This window comes from Gossypium hirsutum, chromosome D05 (genome assembly GCF_007990345.1).
Source record: "Gossypium hirsutum isolate 1008001.06 chromosome D05, Gossypium_hirsutum_v2.1, whole genome shotgun sequence".
Lineage (NCBI taxonomy): Eukaryota > Viridiplantae > Streptophyta > Magnoliopsida > Malvales > Malvaceae > Gossypium > Gossypium hirsutum.
Genome location: NC_053441.1, coordinates 287,758 through 305,867, shown reverse-complemented (window position 1 = coordinate 305,867; position 18,110 = coordinate 287,758). Strand labels below are relative to the sequence as shown.

Below are 18,110 nucleotides of genomic sequence, written 5' to 3'. Positions count from 1 at the left end.
AGAGAACGCATTAGTAAAAGAATGATATTTCGAATTAACTTATATCTGTAATAACCAAGTATTTAAGAACAAAAGAAAAGGCCAAGATCCAAAGGATTCATCCGCTCTCGATCACTTTCTTCCCTACGCCTTCTAGAAAAAACAAGAAAAATCGCACTCCCTGCCACCGAGCAGGTAGGTAACTACCCAGCCGTCGCCGTACAATGCAGAAAGCGAAAGGCTCTTCGAACCTGGTTTCCCGCCAAATCACCATTCTTTCGGAAACCCATTTTCACCAATCTTCTGCAGAGAAGCTGTTATCCCTGTTAAAAAAATGCACGTCCACCAAGCTCTTACAACAATTCCACACCCAAATGCTCGTCAATGCCATTCAAAAACCAAACTTCCTTCTCTCCAAAATCATTGACCTCAAGAACTTCGCCTACGCTTCTCTTCTCTTTTCCCAAATGCCGCAATCCAACGATTATGCTTTCAATGTCATGATCCGTGGCCTTACCACCGCATGGAAAAACTACTCTGCAACTCTTCATTTCTATTATCAAATGAAGTTTTTGGGTTTAAAACCAAATAAATTCACTTACCCTTTTCTGTTTATTGCGTGTGCTAATCTTTTACAGCTGACCCATGGCCAGTTAGCTCATTCCTCCGTGTTTAAACTTGGCTTGGACGCTGATTCTCATACTACTCATTCTTTGATAACCATGTATGCCCGTTGTAGCGAATTGGGTAGTGCTCGTAAGGTGTTTGATGAAATAACCGACAGGGATTTGGTGTCATGGAACTCGATGATTTCGGGGTATTCTAAAATGAGGCAGGCGAGTGAGGCGGTGGGATTGTTTGGGAAGATGAGAGAAGAAGGATTTGTACCTGATGAGATGACATTAGTCAGTGTTTTGGGGGCTTGCGGGGACTTGGGGGATTTAAGCCTAGGGATGTGGGTGGAGGGGTTTGTTGTGAAACATAAGATTCAATTGAGTTCATATATTGGGTCTGCTTTGGTTGATATGTATGGAAAGTGTGGGGATTTGGTATCGGCAAGGAGGGTCTTTGATGGAATGCTGGGGAAGGATGTGGTCACCTGGAATGCCATGAGCACTGGGTAAGTAAAATTCTATTCCGTGCAATTGTTTTCTTTTTCCCTTTTTTTTAATCTAATTTATTTAAGTGCCATAGCATAAGAAGTTTTCTTTTTAAGTTGGACTAGTTAGGCAATAATTTTAGGGATGACAATTTAAAATAGTGTCTTGACGTAAAAAAGCCTCTTTACTAGAATGGTGGCAAAATTTTAATCGTAAATGACACTTCAAGAAGTTAAAATTTTAAACTTTGTATAATGCATGAATCGCTAGCAGTAATAATTGGATAAATTGTTTTGAACTCCCTCAAAATAAAATTGTTTTGAACAGGCTACGTTGGTTCGGTCATATGGGCTAACAGTTTTATACAATTAATTAAAGTTAGAAGTTCAGATGGTGGAGGTTAAATAGTAGCCTTGAGATACATTAACTCGGTTCTTATGTTAGATATAATGTGTACTAGAAAAGCATTTTTCTAGCAATAAATTCTTAAAATATTTAAAACTTAATGATTTTTATATCAAATGATTATCTTTGCCGAATTTTATGATTAGATGCTGTGCTATCTATACGTAATAGGTATGCACAAAATGGAATGTCAGATGAAGCAATCAAGTTGTTTCATGGCATGAACGATGCAGGAGTTAACCCAGACAAAAGAACATTGGCCGGAGTTCTTTCAGCATGTGCCTCAATTGGGGCCCTTGAATTGGGCAAATGGATTGATGCATATGCATCGCAAAGAGGCTTACAACATGATATCTTTGTTTCTACTGCATTGGTTGATATGTATGCTAAGTGTGGGAGCTTGGATGATGCACGAAGAGTATTTGAAAACATGCCTATTAAAAATGAGGTTTCATGGAATGCAATGATCTCTGCTCTTGCTTTTCATGGGCGATCTCAGGAGGCTTTATCACTATTTGAGCGCATGTCAACTGAGGGTACGGATGCCTGTCCAAATGATGTGACATTTGTGGGAGTACTTTCAGCATGTGTGCATGCAGGATTGGTTGATGAAGGCTGGCGGTATTTTAACTTGATGAACTTGTCATATGGGTTAACACCAAAAATTGAGCATTACTCTTGCATGGTTGATCTTTTGTCACGTGCTGGTAAACTTTATGAGGCTTGGGACTTCATTGAGAAGATGCCTGAAAAACCAGATGCAATTGTATTGGGAGCACTACTCGGTGCCTGTCAAAAGTCCAAAAATCTTGATCTTAGCGAGAAGGTGATGCTACTTCTTCTTCAAATGGAGCCTTCAAATTCTGGAAACTATGTTATCTCATCAAAGATATATGCGAAATCAAGAAGGTGGGATGAATCAGCACAAATGAGGGCATTGATGAGACATAGGGGTGTCAGTAAAACTCCTGGTTGTAGCTGGCTTGACATTGAAGGTCAACTTCATGAATTTCTTGCCGGAGATGACTTGCTATATCATTCAAGTGAGCTTCATCAAGTGTTTGAGTTGTTGAATGTGGAGATGAAGAGGGAAGGATATATTCCAAAGGTTGATTAACAAATAGAAGTGAGAGTTCAGAAACATTCTTTCCTCGTAATTGTTTCAATGCTGAAGAAACACGCTCAGAGTTCCTCTGTGGCAGGTTTGTTAGTTTGGGCAAATATTCTAAATATTTTATTTTAACCTTCTATGCTGATTATGATTGTAAATTTTTCACGGAAGGCCTATCACCACAAAAGCATTTGTTGCAAAGATGCGTGACGTGTGAAGAAGCATGTCAATAGCTTAATTTCAGCATTAAGCATTTAGTATGTCACAAATACTTTTCTCTTGGTTCTGAAAACAATCACTACATGTTGAAAATTACATACTTGAAGTAACTTCTCTCTTTTTTCTTTTTCTTTTGATGTAGTTTTACTTGAAGTAACTTCTATTGTAGCCTTTTGAGTTTCTATAACTTTCAAACTGGTAAGTCGTAAGATCCTTTTTTTCTTTGTTAATCTAACACTAATTAACTGCTTGGTTTGATAGTATCATTAACATGTTTTTATGAATGAGTTTTAATAACTCGGATATGAGCTGCCAAGTCACTTGCGCCTAGCGTGCTTTTATACATGCAAACATACCTAGGTAAAACCTATCTTGTTTGTGGCCCCAAAAGAGCAATGTGTATATGTTTAAAATGTTATGGAAATGATTTTATCATTCACCCTTTCTTCTTCACCACAAGCATATCTATTTGTCCAACAAACAGTTGTAGTTCTAGTGGATCATAAGTTTTTATGTTCATACACAGTACTTGTTGACAAGGTATGTCTTTATATGCAATTAGGCGCTGTATGAGTGTTACATTTGCTGATGGTATTTTGTCTTTTTATGAACTTTCTCTTACATTGCTTTTTGACAGGTTGGTTTTCATGGGTTAATGGTGTTTCCTGATGTGTTGAGCAGCAGCAACAATTGGTGATTGTATAAGATATTGTATACATGGTACATTTAAAAGAAACAACCAAATGTTTAGCTTATGGTTGAGCTCTGAAGCGGAACTGCTATTTGTAGATCTAGAAGAACAGGATACTTACAGGTTGCACTCTAATCCTTTCTGGTATTCATTTAAATTTTCATACTAATTTCTCAGAAAAAGCGTCTTTTACCTTGTGAGGATTTTAAATTTTGTTTCAGATGACATCAGTTGAAGACAGAAATTCACCTGGGATGCATAAATATATATATGTTTAATTGATAGCATAGCTACAAATGATCTTTCAATCTTTTTCCTATTAGGATATTGTATTATTGTCAGTAAGACTTGTTTATGGTTTAGGTTGAGGTAGGTTATATGGTAAAGGCTGTCTCAGCTTGATATGTAAAGAACATTAACACTATGTTTGGTTGGGTGTATTGGATTAGCCAATACACCCCTAATCCGTGGGCCCCACTTAAGCCCCTCTTAAGCAGTTGTTTGGTTCAATGTATTGGCTAATACACCCCTAATACGTTACGGCCCTAATCCCCGAAAATCTCTGTTTTCTAATCCCTGGCTCCTCCTCAGTTTACATCCGTTTTAGTTTCACGCCCTAATTTGCCCTCTGTTTCCTGGGTTTGTCTCTCCTTTATCTCCTTCATTGCTTGCTTCGCCTTCGGCCAGTAGCCCCAATTTCTTGCTTCGCCTTTATCTCCTTTCTTTGTTTTCTGTAACATACTGAAGTTTTAACCCAGAAGCCCCAAATTCTTCTCCTTTCTTTCTTTGTTTTCGGTAACAGACCCAGAAGTTTGCACCTAGTTTCAGGTATTTTTTCTTCATATAAACTATGATCATTTTCCTTGTATGCTAATTAATATCATTCATTTACTGAGTTTTTTAGCTCTTTTGGTTTTATATTGCATCATTCATTTTACTGAAGTATATAGGCTTTGTTGGTTCGTTCTAACAGGGAATTGGAAGTTGTTTCATTTTGGGTTTAAATTGTTAAAAGCATTAATTAATCAAAGGAAAATAAGCGTTTTTAAGGGGGATTTGGGGTTGCATGTGTTCTTCTGTTGTTCTTATTGATTTGTTGTGTAAAAGAAAGCAGTTGGTGTTAATTGAAGTTATTTTATATGCATTTGATTGGTTTTATTTTGCGAGCGACTGATTTTGTTGTCATCTGTCTGGTCATTTGGTTCCACAGCTTGGACAGCTTCCGGCTTTGCAGAATTTGTAAGTCGATAGTGTAGGCCTAGTCTAATTTTGGTTGACCCCAAAATAGATAACTCATTTCTTACATGCTACCTCTCATTGTTAGAATATTGAGACATACATAAAGGAAAAACAAAACACCAGCACGATTTTGTCATCCTAGTAACCAAAACTGACCAGAATGTCTGAGGTATTCAGGTATACCTGTAGAAATAGTTGTAAACAATGATGTTCTATGCTTTTGTCATTACACAATGGTTTGCATCTGTTGTCATCTTTCCATTGGATTTGGTTGCATTTTCATAGATACATGCATGGTTTATGTGCTTCTATTGAACTTCTTTTGCTGAAGATTACCATTTTTTTTTTGACAGGGAGCTTTATAGTAATAACATATCTGGTATAATCCTAGAGGATCTTGGAATACTTTAACCGGGCACATTCCATCTACTCTGGGCAAGCTTCAAAAGCTTCGATTCCTGTAAGAGTACATTTTTTGAGGTTAATTTACTTAATTTCTTTGCCCTCTTGCTTTCTAGTCATGTGTATATTGCTAGCTGAACTGGATAAGTAAATTGTGTCTAAGAACATAAGAACAATTAATATCCCGAAATGCTTGGCTAAAATTAAAAGGAAAAAAATAAAAGGGGTTCATTACTTTTAAGATAATGGGTTAGTTCCCCTAGGGTGGGGGGGAAGGCTCGGTAAGCAGCTGCTAGATCACAGACGAGGGTAAAGGATTAGAAATTGACTGCAGAATGCGACACACATAAAACTATATAACATGCATCACATAGGAGAGAAAGAAGAAAAAAAAAGGGGGTGGCTAATGTATTTTAAATATGATTGTAATATTTATTGGGTAGCTATAGTAGACCAAACTTTGGCAGTCTGCTGCTATTATGTAGTTAACTGAGATGAATAGATGATGAGAGAATTGAAAAGGGGGGAATCATAGTGGAAGAAAGTGATACTGAAACAGAGATCTTGGTTGAGAAATTTGGAAATAATATTGAGGTAGAACAGCAGTGGGGTATGTTTTGTTGGAGGCTTTGGGGATGGTTAATATTGTTTTGTGAGTTTAAAGTATGCGACAGTTTTGGTGTGAATATGGTTGCTTAGCTGGTCAAGAAAAATTACTTACGGAAACTGTCGATAGGGTTGTGAAAAGTATCTTATTTAATGCAATTGGGTTTTTGTGGTTAAAATACTATTGTTAGGTAATGCTGGCTTGGTGATGGATTGAAAAAGGCTTGATCTAAGATTTAAAGAAATAAATGAGAGCCTTTTGCCAAGTGTGGAATCAACAAGACGGGTTACTGAACTGGATTGCAAAGCAAGAGAAAGAAAATAAGAATTGAATCCCATGTAGTTTTCATGGATGTGATTCCTATGGTTATTTCATTATGAAATTATAATGGCAATCACAACCACTGAAAAAGCCTTCGAAGATGTGGAGCTCTAAAATATTTTATCCGAATGGAATCTTATCACTCCTACAACACAAAGATCTATCTTATTAACACCTAACACTAAACACGCCTTGAATGCAGGGCCTAAAAGTATAGCAAGGCTTGATATATAAATGAAAGAAAGGTACACTGATCTTTCTCAGCAAACTGCCAATAAATCACTGACTTTTCAAAGACAAAAGCAATACAACTAACACTGCTAAATTTTATTGTAAGTTAGATTATGTATAGATAGGACTCATTTGTGTACTATCAACTATTGAAACTCTTTAACCACTTTTTATTTTAGAAATGTACTTAATTAAATCCTGGTGCTAAGAACAAGCTTTGGCAAACCTTTGAAAGGCCCTTCAAAACCTGCTTTTGAATGCCACTCCAGATTTTATTTACAGAGTAAGGAGCAGTAGATGCCCAAAAGTGGCGTGTATATCTGTTGTCACGATCAAAAATGAAAAATCTACAATGGTGTTGTTTTTGCATTTCTGGACATTGTTTCGGCTGTGAGAATGCTTTATAATTGCTAGCTGAACTGGATATCGAAATTGTATTTTTACTAAGAATGTATGTCCTTATTTATAATTTTTTCTAAACATAGTTGAAGAAGTAATTCATGCTACAATTTCTACGCTTTTTCTTCTTCTATTTTTATTATTGAAATTGTATTTTTATTTTAATATGGTGCAGTCCCAACCTCCCTTGCTTGCTTCGCCTCCGGCCACTTGTATTCACTGAGTCACTGTAAGTTTTTTTGCAATTAAATTATTTGATTTTTTATACTGTTACTGAGATTATTTGCATGATTTTGGTGAATCATAGTGTTCTTTTATCATGTGGTTCATGAGTAGCCTATAAAACTAGCGTGAAACATAAGAAGATTTCAGATGAATGGATCCTTTTCCTAAATATGCAGCTTACTTTATGGTAATGAAGGTGGTTTTCAACTTTTGTTGTTATTTATCTAAATTTTGCGACCAGGGAATATTGGGTTGTAGCTTCGGCTAGGCTGTTGCTTACTCATTTTGTCGCTTCCACCTCCTCTCGGTTCAAAAGCATCACAGTTAGGAGGACACCAAATTTGTTTATGTTCTTTTTTGTATAATATGTCGTTTTAGAAATAAGTCGTTCGAGTTTATGCATCATTTAGGATATTTTTTTGATTTGAATTTTTATAATAAAATTGGATAGATGTTTTACTAAAGAAATTGAAATTGCAGATTTGATTGAAAAAGGACGTGTTTACATATAATCCAACATAGATTAATAAGAGAGATAAGCAAAGCATAAATTTGGGGACAAAATCTTGTGGTGATGTAAAAATGTTGGAAATGTAAGAAAAGTTTGTCAACCAAATTCAATCATTCTTGAAATTTGATTCCTTCTATTTTCCTCTCTTCAAGTCACATCTTCTTCACATTACCCATTCATTCCCCTTATTTAATTTCTTCTGCACCCATCCATTATGCTAACATCATCTCCACTCTTCTAAATTTTTAAATTTTTTAAATTTTTTAAATTTTTGTTGTAATATGGATATTAGTTGTCATACGTAAAGATATGAACATAAATGTTATTCTCTCAAGTTCCAATTTCGATGCTTATATAATTGTTATTAAATTAATAATATTCAAATTCCTTATTTAATTCAAATTGATTATAATATTATTTTAAATAAATTATCAAATTATAAAATGACTCTCAATTGACATAATTATTCATAAAGAGTTTGTTTCTTTTTCAAATGCGCTTAATGTTAATTACTCATGTTTTTGTTGCATCAACGGAGAAAATGTTTTAAAAATTAAAATTGATAAAATCTTACTGAAGATTAACAACATCTCAACAAAAATTTAATGAATTATCTATTTTATTAATTGAAAAAGATATTTTATACGATATTTATTTTAAAAAATTTGCTACTCTAAAGTGTGAGGGGATTGATACTGAGTTCTAATTTTAATATGGTGCAGTAATGGCTCGTCTGCCCTTAATTGTACAAAGTGTGAGGCGTAAAAGAATCGGTGTTGCATTGACAATTTGGTTGGAAATCTGTAGAATCGCGATTTGGTTCTTATTTAGAATGGGTGCCAGCCTTAGCCTACATACTTATAGACCAAGGATTAGGTCCTATACCGTAGATTTTTATGCACAACGGGATTATGTGAAGAGGCTTGTATATGCTAGTGACGAGACTTGTATTGAACAAGTACGGATGAATAGAGCTGCCTTTTTTAAACTATGTGAGATGTTAGAATCGATAGGGGGATTGAAGTCGTCAAGGTTCATGCTTGTTGATGAGCAAGTAGCAATGTTTTTACATATCATCTCCCATCACCTAAAAAATCGAGTTATCAAGCATCACTTTAGGAGGTCCGGGGAAACTGTAAGCAGAGCATTTCATAATGTTTTAAATGCTGTCATACACTTACAAGATGTCTTATTTAAAAAGCCGGACCCAGTTACAGCCGATTCTTCTGACACAAGGTGGAAATGGTTTAAGGTATTAGACTGAGTTTTATATATAGCTCGTACAATATTTAGTTGACTAATATGATTAATCATAGTGTTCTAACTCAATGTTCTATATCATGTGATATAGAATTGCTTAGGTGCTCTTGATGGAACCCACATCAAGATTAGGGTGCCAACAGTTGATAAACCTAGATATCGCACCCGAAAAGGTGACATAGCAACAAATATGCTAGGTGTTTGTACACCTGAGATGCAATTTGTTTATGTTCTTCCTGGTTGGGAAGGTTCAGTTGCCGATGGACGGGTGCTTCGAGATGCCATTAGTAGAAGACATGGACTAAAAGTTCCTCATGGTACAGTGTATAGTTAGAGGAATTTGAATTATTCATTAAGATCAAACTTTGTTTGTTGAATTAATCATTTTTTAGCCAATTTATTTTATAGGTTGTTATTATCTAGTTGATGCTGGATACACAAATTGTGAGGGATTTCTTGCACCATTTAGAGGACAGCGATATCATCTGAACGAGTGGCATCAGGGTTATCAGCCAAGTTCTCCGCAAGAGTTTTTTAATATGAAACATGCCTCAGCACGTAATGTCATTGAAAGATGCTTTGGCTTATTAAAACTTAGATGGGGAATACTTAGGAGTCCATCGTTTTATCCTGTAAGGGTGCACAATAGAATTATTATTGCATGTTGTTTGCTCCATAATTTTATTCGAACCCATATGAGTATTGATCCCATTGAAGCGGAGGTGGGAGAAGGATTACCTACTAATGTGGTGGATGACGATGAACCGAATATCACAAATATTCATCCATCGGATGCTTAGGCTACTTGGAGGATGGAACTAGCCAATCAAATGTTCGATGAATGGCAAGCATCTAGAAATTAGTTAGGTTTAGGGACAATTTGAGTTTGAATTGATTTGTTGATGTTATTTTATGTATCTAGTTTATTAAACTTTGGTGGTCTTTGATTACAATTCTGTATTGTACTAAACTTTGTTGAATTATAATTTAATTATCTTTTCATTCAGCATGTGTTATAAATTTAAATTTAGTATTGAACTACCGATATAATATATATAAACTGTTCACCTTTTGATTCATGATATTCAAAATAGTAAATAATGTGTATTTGTTTTTTTTTCTTAAGAACAATATGTCAGGTGTTCCACCAACGGGTGCTTCTTCTCAAGCTTCTCGAGGAAGCAAAAGAAAATGGGTTCCAGAAGAGGATGCAGCCTTGGTTTCTTGCATGGTGGATTTGCACAATGTAGGAACATTTAATGCTGATACCGGGTTCAAAGCCGGTTATTTGAACGAGCTAGAGAAAATGCTAGAAAAGGCTTTACCAAGAGCAATGTTGAAGGCGACCAAATATTGAATCTCGGATTAGGTGCCTAAAAAGGGAATGGTCAGTCGTCTACGACATGCTTAATGGTCAGAACAACAGCGGTTTTGGTTGGGACGAGCATAGGCAGCTCGTTGTTGCTGAAGATGCTGTTTGAGAATCCTATGTTAAGGTAAAATGTATTTCAAGTATTTATTTGTTTTTTTACAAAACACATGGACTAATATGATTTCCTCGTTTTTTTTAGAGTCACAAAGAAGCCTCTCAGTTCAGACATCGTTCTTTCCCTTACTACAACCAGCTTACTGCCATATACGCAAGAGATCGGGCGACTGGGAAAAACGCTCAAACAGCTGCTGATGTTCTTGAAGAAATACATGTTGAGGATGAACGTACTACAGATATGAATGAAGAGAAACACATTCTATGACTGCGAAGCTGACGTCTCTTTAGACGACATGGATGTTTCTGGTACGGATCCGCGAGGAGATAGAGACCAAGGGGGTTCCTCATATTCAAACAAGAGAAAGAAGAAATCTGATGCTCGTGATGATGTGTATTCTTCATTTGAGGAGGCTGCCACCTTGTTGGGGGAAAAAATCCAGGCCGTTGGCGATAAAATCAGTAGGAGTATTGCCTCCGAGGTGGTAGTTCAGCACAAGTCAGAAGAGAATATGGAAGAAAAAGCTTCAAATTTATATTCAGCCTTATGGTCAATTGAAGGTATAACCGACGATCAGCGGTATGATGCTTTGAGTAAAATTCCCGATCATCCAAATCAAATGATCGTTTTCTTTAGTTTACCTTCTGTTGCCCGATTGGAATGGGTCAGAAGATTTCTTTCTCACCATTAAATATCAATGTTCAAACTTTTTGATGTTGTAAAACTATATAACATATGGATTATGATGTACAATTTCATTTTCATCTAACTTTTTCTTAGTATAAGTTAATTATGTTTATGCAGAAAATAATTCTCAAGTTATATTTTTATTTTAGTAAATTCATAAGAACATTTTATGAAATTATATTTAATAATAATTATTTTAAATTGTATTAAATCATATATTTTAATTAAAATATATTTAATATTAATTATTTCATATTTTCATTTAGTATCATATATTATGATTTGAGTAAATTCATATAAGAATATGAATTATTAAGAATTTTATTAAATTATATACCAAAATTATAATGTATTTAATAATAATTATGTTTAAATATGATTAAATTATTTATTATTGATATTAATAATCTTATTAAAATTTAAATAACAATAACAAATTTCTGCTAATTATAAGAATTTTATTAAATTATATATTTTAATTAAAATATATTTAATAATAATTATGTTTAAATATGATTAAAATATTTATTACTGATAATAATAATCTTATTAAAATTTAAATAACATTAACAATAATCATTTACCAAAACAATTTTCTGCTAATTATAAGAATTTTATTAAATTATATATTTTAATTAAAATATATTTAATTATAATTATGTTTAAATATGATTAAAATATTTATTACTGATAATAATAATCTTATTAAAATTTAAATAACAATAACAATAATCATTTACCAAAACAATTTTATGCTAAGGGTATTCTAGTCATTTTAGTTTTTTCCATTATGCTATGACACCTCTATTCCATTCAACCAAACACAAGATTACTATTACGCCTCTATTCCATTACATTTAACCAAACAGTGGATTAGCTATTACACCTCTAATCCAATACACCTCTAATCCCAATACACTTCTAATCCAATACAGCGAACCAAACGCACCCTAAGTTTATTCCATTTTATTTAGTTTAATAATAAAAATGGATGAGTGAGATTTGGACAAAACATTGTCCTGTTTTGGGTTCAATCCATTGTCTAATTTTCTGTGTGTTAGAGTTTTGCTTGAAAAGTAATCCACCCACTTCAGCTATATTCGATTCAACTTTCGAGGAGTTTGAAACCTTAGTAACGTTGCCTTTGACTTTGTTTAATTTTTTTTAAAAATTAATAATAAAATATGTTTTCGCAAATATGTATTTTTACAAAAGAATTTTAAATTATAAGATGAACAAGTATGGTATGGTTAAAGGGATGGATTGAAGGAATGTAAATAAAATGAAGATATGTGGCGTTCTTTATTTCTATCCCGCTCCTTAATGATTTTAAAAGTAAAATTCAAAATTATTCAGCTATAATCAGTAATTAAGGTCGATATTAGTAAAGTATTTTGGAAAGGATTTAAATGGGCTTCAGATACGGGTTTTGAAATAAACAAATAGAACCTAAATCCTAAAGCAATATGCTTTTGGAAAACAGTTATATGGGCTTTGAATCAAATACAAACTAAACCCTAAAGCAAAATTGCTCTCCCTGCCTCAACCCTTCCCTCTTTCTCTTCCGAGTTTAAAGCTGCCGCTGATTTCTCTCGTGGTTTTTTTTTTCTCTTTTTTAATTTTCTTAAGTAGCCATAGGATGAGGAAGCTAAAGTTTCATGAGAAAAAACTGTTGAAGAAAGTAAATTTTTTGGAATGGAAAAGAGAAGGTGGTCACCGGGAGAATCTCATTCTGCATCGTTATCATGTCACTGGTCGTGACGATTATAAGAAGTCTGTAATTTCTCTGTAGTCAGTGCATTCTTGATATTGATATTGATTGACATTGATTTTGGGTTTATATATTATTTATGGTGGGTTGAAATTGGAAACAGATATTCCAGTTTGTGCCGGATGGTCCAGAAATTGGTGAATATATTGAAGCAGATGGATCCTCGAGACCCTTTTCGGATCGAGATGACTGATTTACTGTTAGAGAAACTGTGGGTTTTTCTTTATAACTTGTTATAGTTTAACTTCATTTAAACTTCTAGGTTTTGCTACTTCACTTGTGTAATTTATATTTAATTATGTTGTAATATTCTGAATCAATGTTTCATGTTGTTAAGATCTAGAACTATATAATAGAACATTCAGAATTATGTTTGTCATTGTTTTTACTTTGCTGAGTGAATATGGAGAAAGGTTTCAATCTCCAAACATCCCGAAACTTTTGAATTATGGTGACTGTAGTTATTTTAAGGATTAATCCTATAAGAATGCCCAAAAGGTGGTTTAAAATCTATGTTGCCCTGCCTTTCTGACTATGCTTTTGTGCTAATAGATACATTATTACTTATACATGCTTGTTATGAGATCAAGATGCAAAGATTCCATAATTGTTGGGTTGAGTTTTTCCTCGAATGAATGAATTTTATATCTTAAACAAAAGACATTGATTTATATATCATTTTCCTATCATCGTCAGATACAATATGGGCGTAATCCCGACCAGGAAAAGCTTGGCTCTATGCGATCGGTTATCAGTGTCATCTTTTTGTAGGTAAGCAAATATTTGTTCAAATGCATGGCTGATGTGAATGCATAGAATGGTTTTTGTTTTGTTTGCCTAATTAAAGCAAACATGGAAGTGCTTCATGTGCATTGCTTCTTTGGTATGTTTACTCTGTTATTATATTCTTTGCTTGCAGGCGTAGGCTCTCAACTGTGTTGGTGCACCTAAAGTTTGCAGAACACTTGAAAGAAGCAGTCACGTATGTTGAGCAGGGACACATTCGTGTCGGTCCAGAGACAGTGACAGACCCGGCATTCCTTGTAACAAGGAACATGGAAGACTTCATTACATGGGTAGACACATCGAAAATACGGAGGAAGGTGTTGGAATACAATGAGAAGTTGGATGATTATGATGCAATGAACTGAAACCTTTTTCAGGAGCATTCTTCACCGTACGTAAAACTCTTCCAAGTCATGGGTCACGGTGATACATAATTCTTCTGTGTTGCTGTGAATTGAGAGACCCATTAGATCATCCAATGATATAGGTGTCTCATTCTGTTTCTGTTTACTATTATATTCTCAGTTTTGTCTCTAGAGGGGAGTGAGGGTTTGCTTTGTTATTTTAGGCACCTTTTTGTTGGGTTTTATTTCTATTGGCATGTTTTATGTTACAAGTTTTATTTATAATTTTAGATGATAGAGTGTTTGAATCTTGGTTTTTATATTGGTTGATAATAAATTTGAATAGGATTATAAGTTTGAAGTAGAATTATTAGCACTCATGAGGCCTTGAGATAAATTATCATGTCTCAAACAAGCATGGAATAGATTTGGACGACTCGACTCGGCCCATTTTCTTGATTATCAACAAATACGCATCAGACAAATGGAATTTGATGCGGACTGTTATGAGGTTGTCGTTATTTCTCAATGTAATGACACGTTGTCCACCCACTTTATTTTGCTGTTTGGGAGAGGGATCATATCCCACTTTCATTTGTATCTTTGCCTAAATTAAAGATAGTATTGGCCAAGCAATATCCCATTGCCTCATGATTCTTGATATATGGAACGCACCATTATTTGTTCTTTTCTTTTCTTTTGCGACAGAAACTGTGCATTTTTATATTATTTGATGATACGTAAGAATTTATTACTAAAACAAAACAAACTTAATTTTAGCTTCACAAAATTGATCTTGTGGACCAACTTATTCCAACATGATTGATATTTAAAGCAAGCTTAGGCCATTAAGAAAGAAAGGAGTGGGCAACCCACTAGTAGGTGTAGGTGTAGGTGTAGATTATTGTACCAGATATATACAATCCTTCTGCTTATTGCATGGCGATAATTGATATACGACTCAATGATTAGGAAATGGGGATGACTTTGATGATTTCTCCTCTACTCTCATATCATGGTTTTTTGGAATTTAATGATATCTCAGTGGCCACCATCCTTTTTTCTTTTTCTTTTTTTTTATATCATCTTATTTCCCATTGAGCATTACCATGATGTTGTTGTTGAACCAAAAGATTCTTCTATTTTCAATGCAAACTTATTATTTTGTTCTCTTTTTATTTGAATTAAAATACAACCATAAAATTTCAAATATCTGGAAAAAGAAGTCAAATATCCTTGTTAGGTTGTGTTGGCATGTATATATTATTTAAGGACGAAATGAATTAAGGTTTTTGAAGTGCAATATGAAATGATATAAATGGAAGCTTTTCCAATCGTGTGGAAGAAGGATTAAAAAAAACAAAAAAAAGGAAACATGTTGATTTGCAATAGTACTGAGAATTGCAGTTTATGTCGTATAAAAGCCAACAGGTGAGGGAACAAATATAAGTTAGCTTGTCCCAAGACTTGAAACAGGGTTTATATATAATTATTATATCTTGAGGTGGTGGAATAATATTGGGCAGAAACGATATGACAAAATGAGTGGGCATCCTCAAGTAATTTAGTTGATGACGCAGAGCGCAATATGCTCCTTTTGTTTATTTTATAATTGTAGAGTTAAAAGAAGATGCATATGCAATTGTTGCCATTCGCTTATTATCTATCCTTATATCAAGTTATAGTTTATTGTTTGAATGTATAATCGTGCAAAATTAATTAATATGATTTTTATGCAATTAGCAGCCCCACAACATTATTTATTTATAACGAAGGAATTACAGGAAATGGTTTATGGGCCTATAATTAATAGAAAAAAAATAACTCATGCACCATAAAAAATAAACTTAGAAATAAGATTTGACTGCACATCATACACAATTAAATGAAAAAAGAGGTTATATAAAACATTAGCATTTAGCATCTCTTGGATATCCTTTCTCATTTTCTCTACTTGCTTTTTTTACCCAACCAAACCCTACCACCATTATATCAAAATTCCTTTTTCATTATTTATCTTCTCAATTTCCTATATAAACAACGCATTACTTCCTACAAAGATTGGAGATCCTATTTTCAACTTGCTTGGAGAACCCTCAAATAGAGGTTTTTCTTCCTTTTAAAATTAAACTCATGCCCTGCCCGCAATCATCAGCACATAGTGACAATAATGTAGCCATTTTGCTTATTACTATTTTCTATTTTTTAATAAAAAGAATAAAATATAATTTAAAACGGGTTAGGGAGGTCGAAATTAAATTGTCTATATTTTTATAATTTTTAAAAGATTAAATCAAATTTTTATCATTTTAGGGGGGGCAAGATGTAATTTTACCTTTATTAATTTAAAATTTTTAAAATTTTAAAGAATCAAAATGACAAAATTTTCATTTTAGGGGGGTCACATAGGTGATATAATACTTTATCCAATGGTTGGTTATGATAAATAAGGGTAAGCTACATTAATAGTCACTTAAAATATATGATTTATTTTGTCACATAACTATGAAAAGTTACAAAATTGTCATCCAATATTATCTTCTTCTTTTTTTGTCACCCAAAAAGGCAATTAAATAGTTAAGTTGTTATTTTGTAACTTTTCATAGTTAGATGATTAAAAAAAAAAGAAAACCCAAGTTAAATAAGTACTAATATAACTTACCCTTAATTAAATAATACGATTGGTATGGGTATAGAGGGGAATATGAAAATTAAGGGGTTGACTTTTGTGCCGCCCACCCAAATTGAAAATTGAGAACCTATCTATTAGTATAAATGCTAAATGTCACTCGAAAGGTTGTGTCCACTCTAACTTATCATTATAGAAATTTATATATTTATATTGTAAATGAGAAGTAAGATTATCCTTTGAGAATATTTGCTCCTTTATTCTTATTCTTGTTCTTAGAAAATATGGCTTGTGATTAAATGGTTAAACAAATTGTGCATCTGACTAAAGATACAATCTGAAATAAAATTGTAAGTTAAATGCTAACAGGTTGAAAATGGAAACATAAGTGCCACCCAAAAGTACAAATCTTAAAATATTCTTTGTGAAGGATAATTTTCTTTTTCAATGAAAGATAACCTTTAACTTTTCGCTTTTTATTTAAATTTTTTTATTGAAAAGTAAATTTAAAATCAATCAAAATAATACTATTATATTAAACGATGGCTAATATGCTATGGATTCTATTACATTTTTAAAAAGATGCATTACTTAGTACCCAAAAAATATTCTTATAACTTTTGTCATAAAAAAAAATTCTAAAATACGAAGATAAGACCTTGAATTTTAACGTTTCCAATCGTTCCATAGTACTTTTTAGGGGTAAATTATACTTAGGTACTTAATTATGATTAATTTTTTTTATCATTTGTTATTCAATTAAGTTCCGTTAAATTTGTGATAGGAGATGATGTGATAATTTTAAAATTGAAATATATCATTATTTACACGTTATATCAATTTGATGATTATTCTAAAAAAAATTAACCCCTAACATTTATTAATTATCTCAATTTCAGTTTGATTCTCTATTCCACCATAGATTAACAAAAATTTGAGCTCTCAAAAGCAAGCGAAAATGGCTGGAACTACTTCAACATCATTGCCAAATCCCATGATAATCGACCCTTCAAAAATCATTATCCCTTATCTTGACTCTTGACTCTTGACGTAGGCAATGAACCAAGTGACAAACTATAGCAGAAAAAGAGAACCTTATGTTCTGTGAATAAATGCTAGTTTCTAATAAAACAAATCTTGTTAACAGCCCAGATGGCAAAAATGTTTGGTAGCCCAATCATCTGTGGTTTGCGAAAACTAAAATTTTATTTTAGGAAGAAGCTAAATTCTACTTATTTTGGTTTCAACGTACTACATATATATGTCTTTGTGCAATAAGCAAACCAACAAATCAGACCATTCAAATGTAAATACCAAAACCTGTTTAATGATATTTACAAAAAAGCGGAATATTATAAGGTAATGATTTTTGAAAAAAAAAAACATTTAAGTCATATGATCATTTGATATTTTCAGTTTTTATCACTACATGCATTAAATGTAATTTTACATGTTTAATTTTTAAATTTTATTACGTATCATTAATAATTTATCTTAATTTTTAAATATTATACAAGTTTAGGACTATATAAGAAAGTAAATTGTAATGTTAATTTGAAAAAAAAATAAACATACAACAATTACAATAATAGGTCACGAAAAATATGAAAGATATTTAAATTAAATTAATAAACACATTTAAACAACAGTGATTAAAAATAATTATTGAAATTTGATTTTCTTTTCAAAATAAACCTACAAAACAA

General features: G+C 32.9%; 2 protein-coding genes across 25 annotated transcripts; both read left to right on the top strand.

Moving 5' to 3' along the window:
- Nucleotides 1-4: 4 nt before the first annotated feature.
- LOC107907505 (pentatricopeptide repeat-containing protein At2g34400) lies at nucleotides 5-9,881 on the top strand. 24 transcript variants are annotated; one of them, XM_041092953.1, is made up of 9 exons: nucleotides 21-1,099; nucleotides 1,656-2,686; nucleotides 2,767-2,852; nucleotides 2,957-3,012; nucleotides 3,452-3,628; nucleotides 4,716-4,744; nucleotides 5,098-5,204; nucleotides 6,880-6,933; nucleotides 7,410-7,701. In XM_041092953.1, exons 1-2 carry the CDS (start codon nucleotides 204-206, stop codon nucleotides 2,599-2,601), a joined length of 1,842 nt encoding a protein of 613 aa, XP_040948887.1. In that variant the 5' UTR covers nucleotides 21-203; the 3' UTR covers nucleotides 2,602-2,686; nucleotides 2,767-2,852; nucleotides 2,957-3,012; nucleotides 3,452-3,628; nucleotides 4,716-4,744; nucleotides 5,098-5,204; nucleotides 6,880-6,933; nucleotides 7,410-7,701. The 24 variants fall into 24 exon arrangements, with proteins under 24 accessions (XP_040948885.1, XP_040948887.1, XP_040948899.1 ...); XM_041092965.1 differs by lacking the exon at nucleotides 7,410-7,701 and adding an exon at nucleotides 7,171-7,393; XM_016834914.2 differs by lacking the exon at nucleotides 7,410-7,701 and adding an exon at nucleotides 4,830-4,921 and having other exon boundaries at nucleotides 6,880-7,393.
- Nucleotides 9,882-12,315: 2,434 nt separating this feature from the next.
- Nucleotides 12,316-14,095, top strand: LOC107907508 (U3 small nucleolar ribonucleoprotein protein IMP3). Its single transcript, XM_041092948.1, has 4 exons — nucleotides 12,316-12,647; nucleotides 12,749-12,856; nucleotides 13,342-13,416; nucleotides 13,565-14,095. Exons 1-4 carry the CDS (start codon nucleotides 12,514-12,516, stop codon nucleotides 13,794-13,796), a joined length of 549 nt encoding a protein of 182 aa, XP_040948882.1. The 5' UTR covers nucleotides 12,316-12,513; the 3' UTR covers nucleotides 13,797-14,095.
- Nucleotides 14,096-18,110: the final 4,015 nt, after the last annotated feature.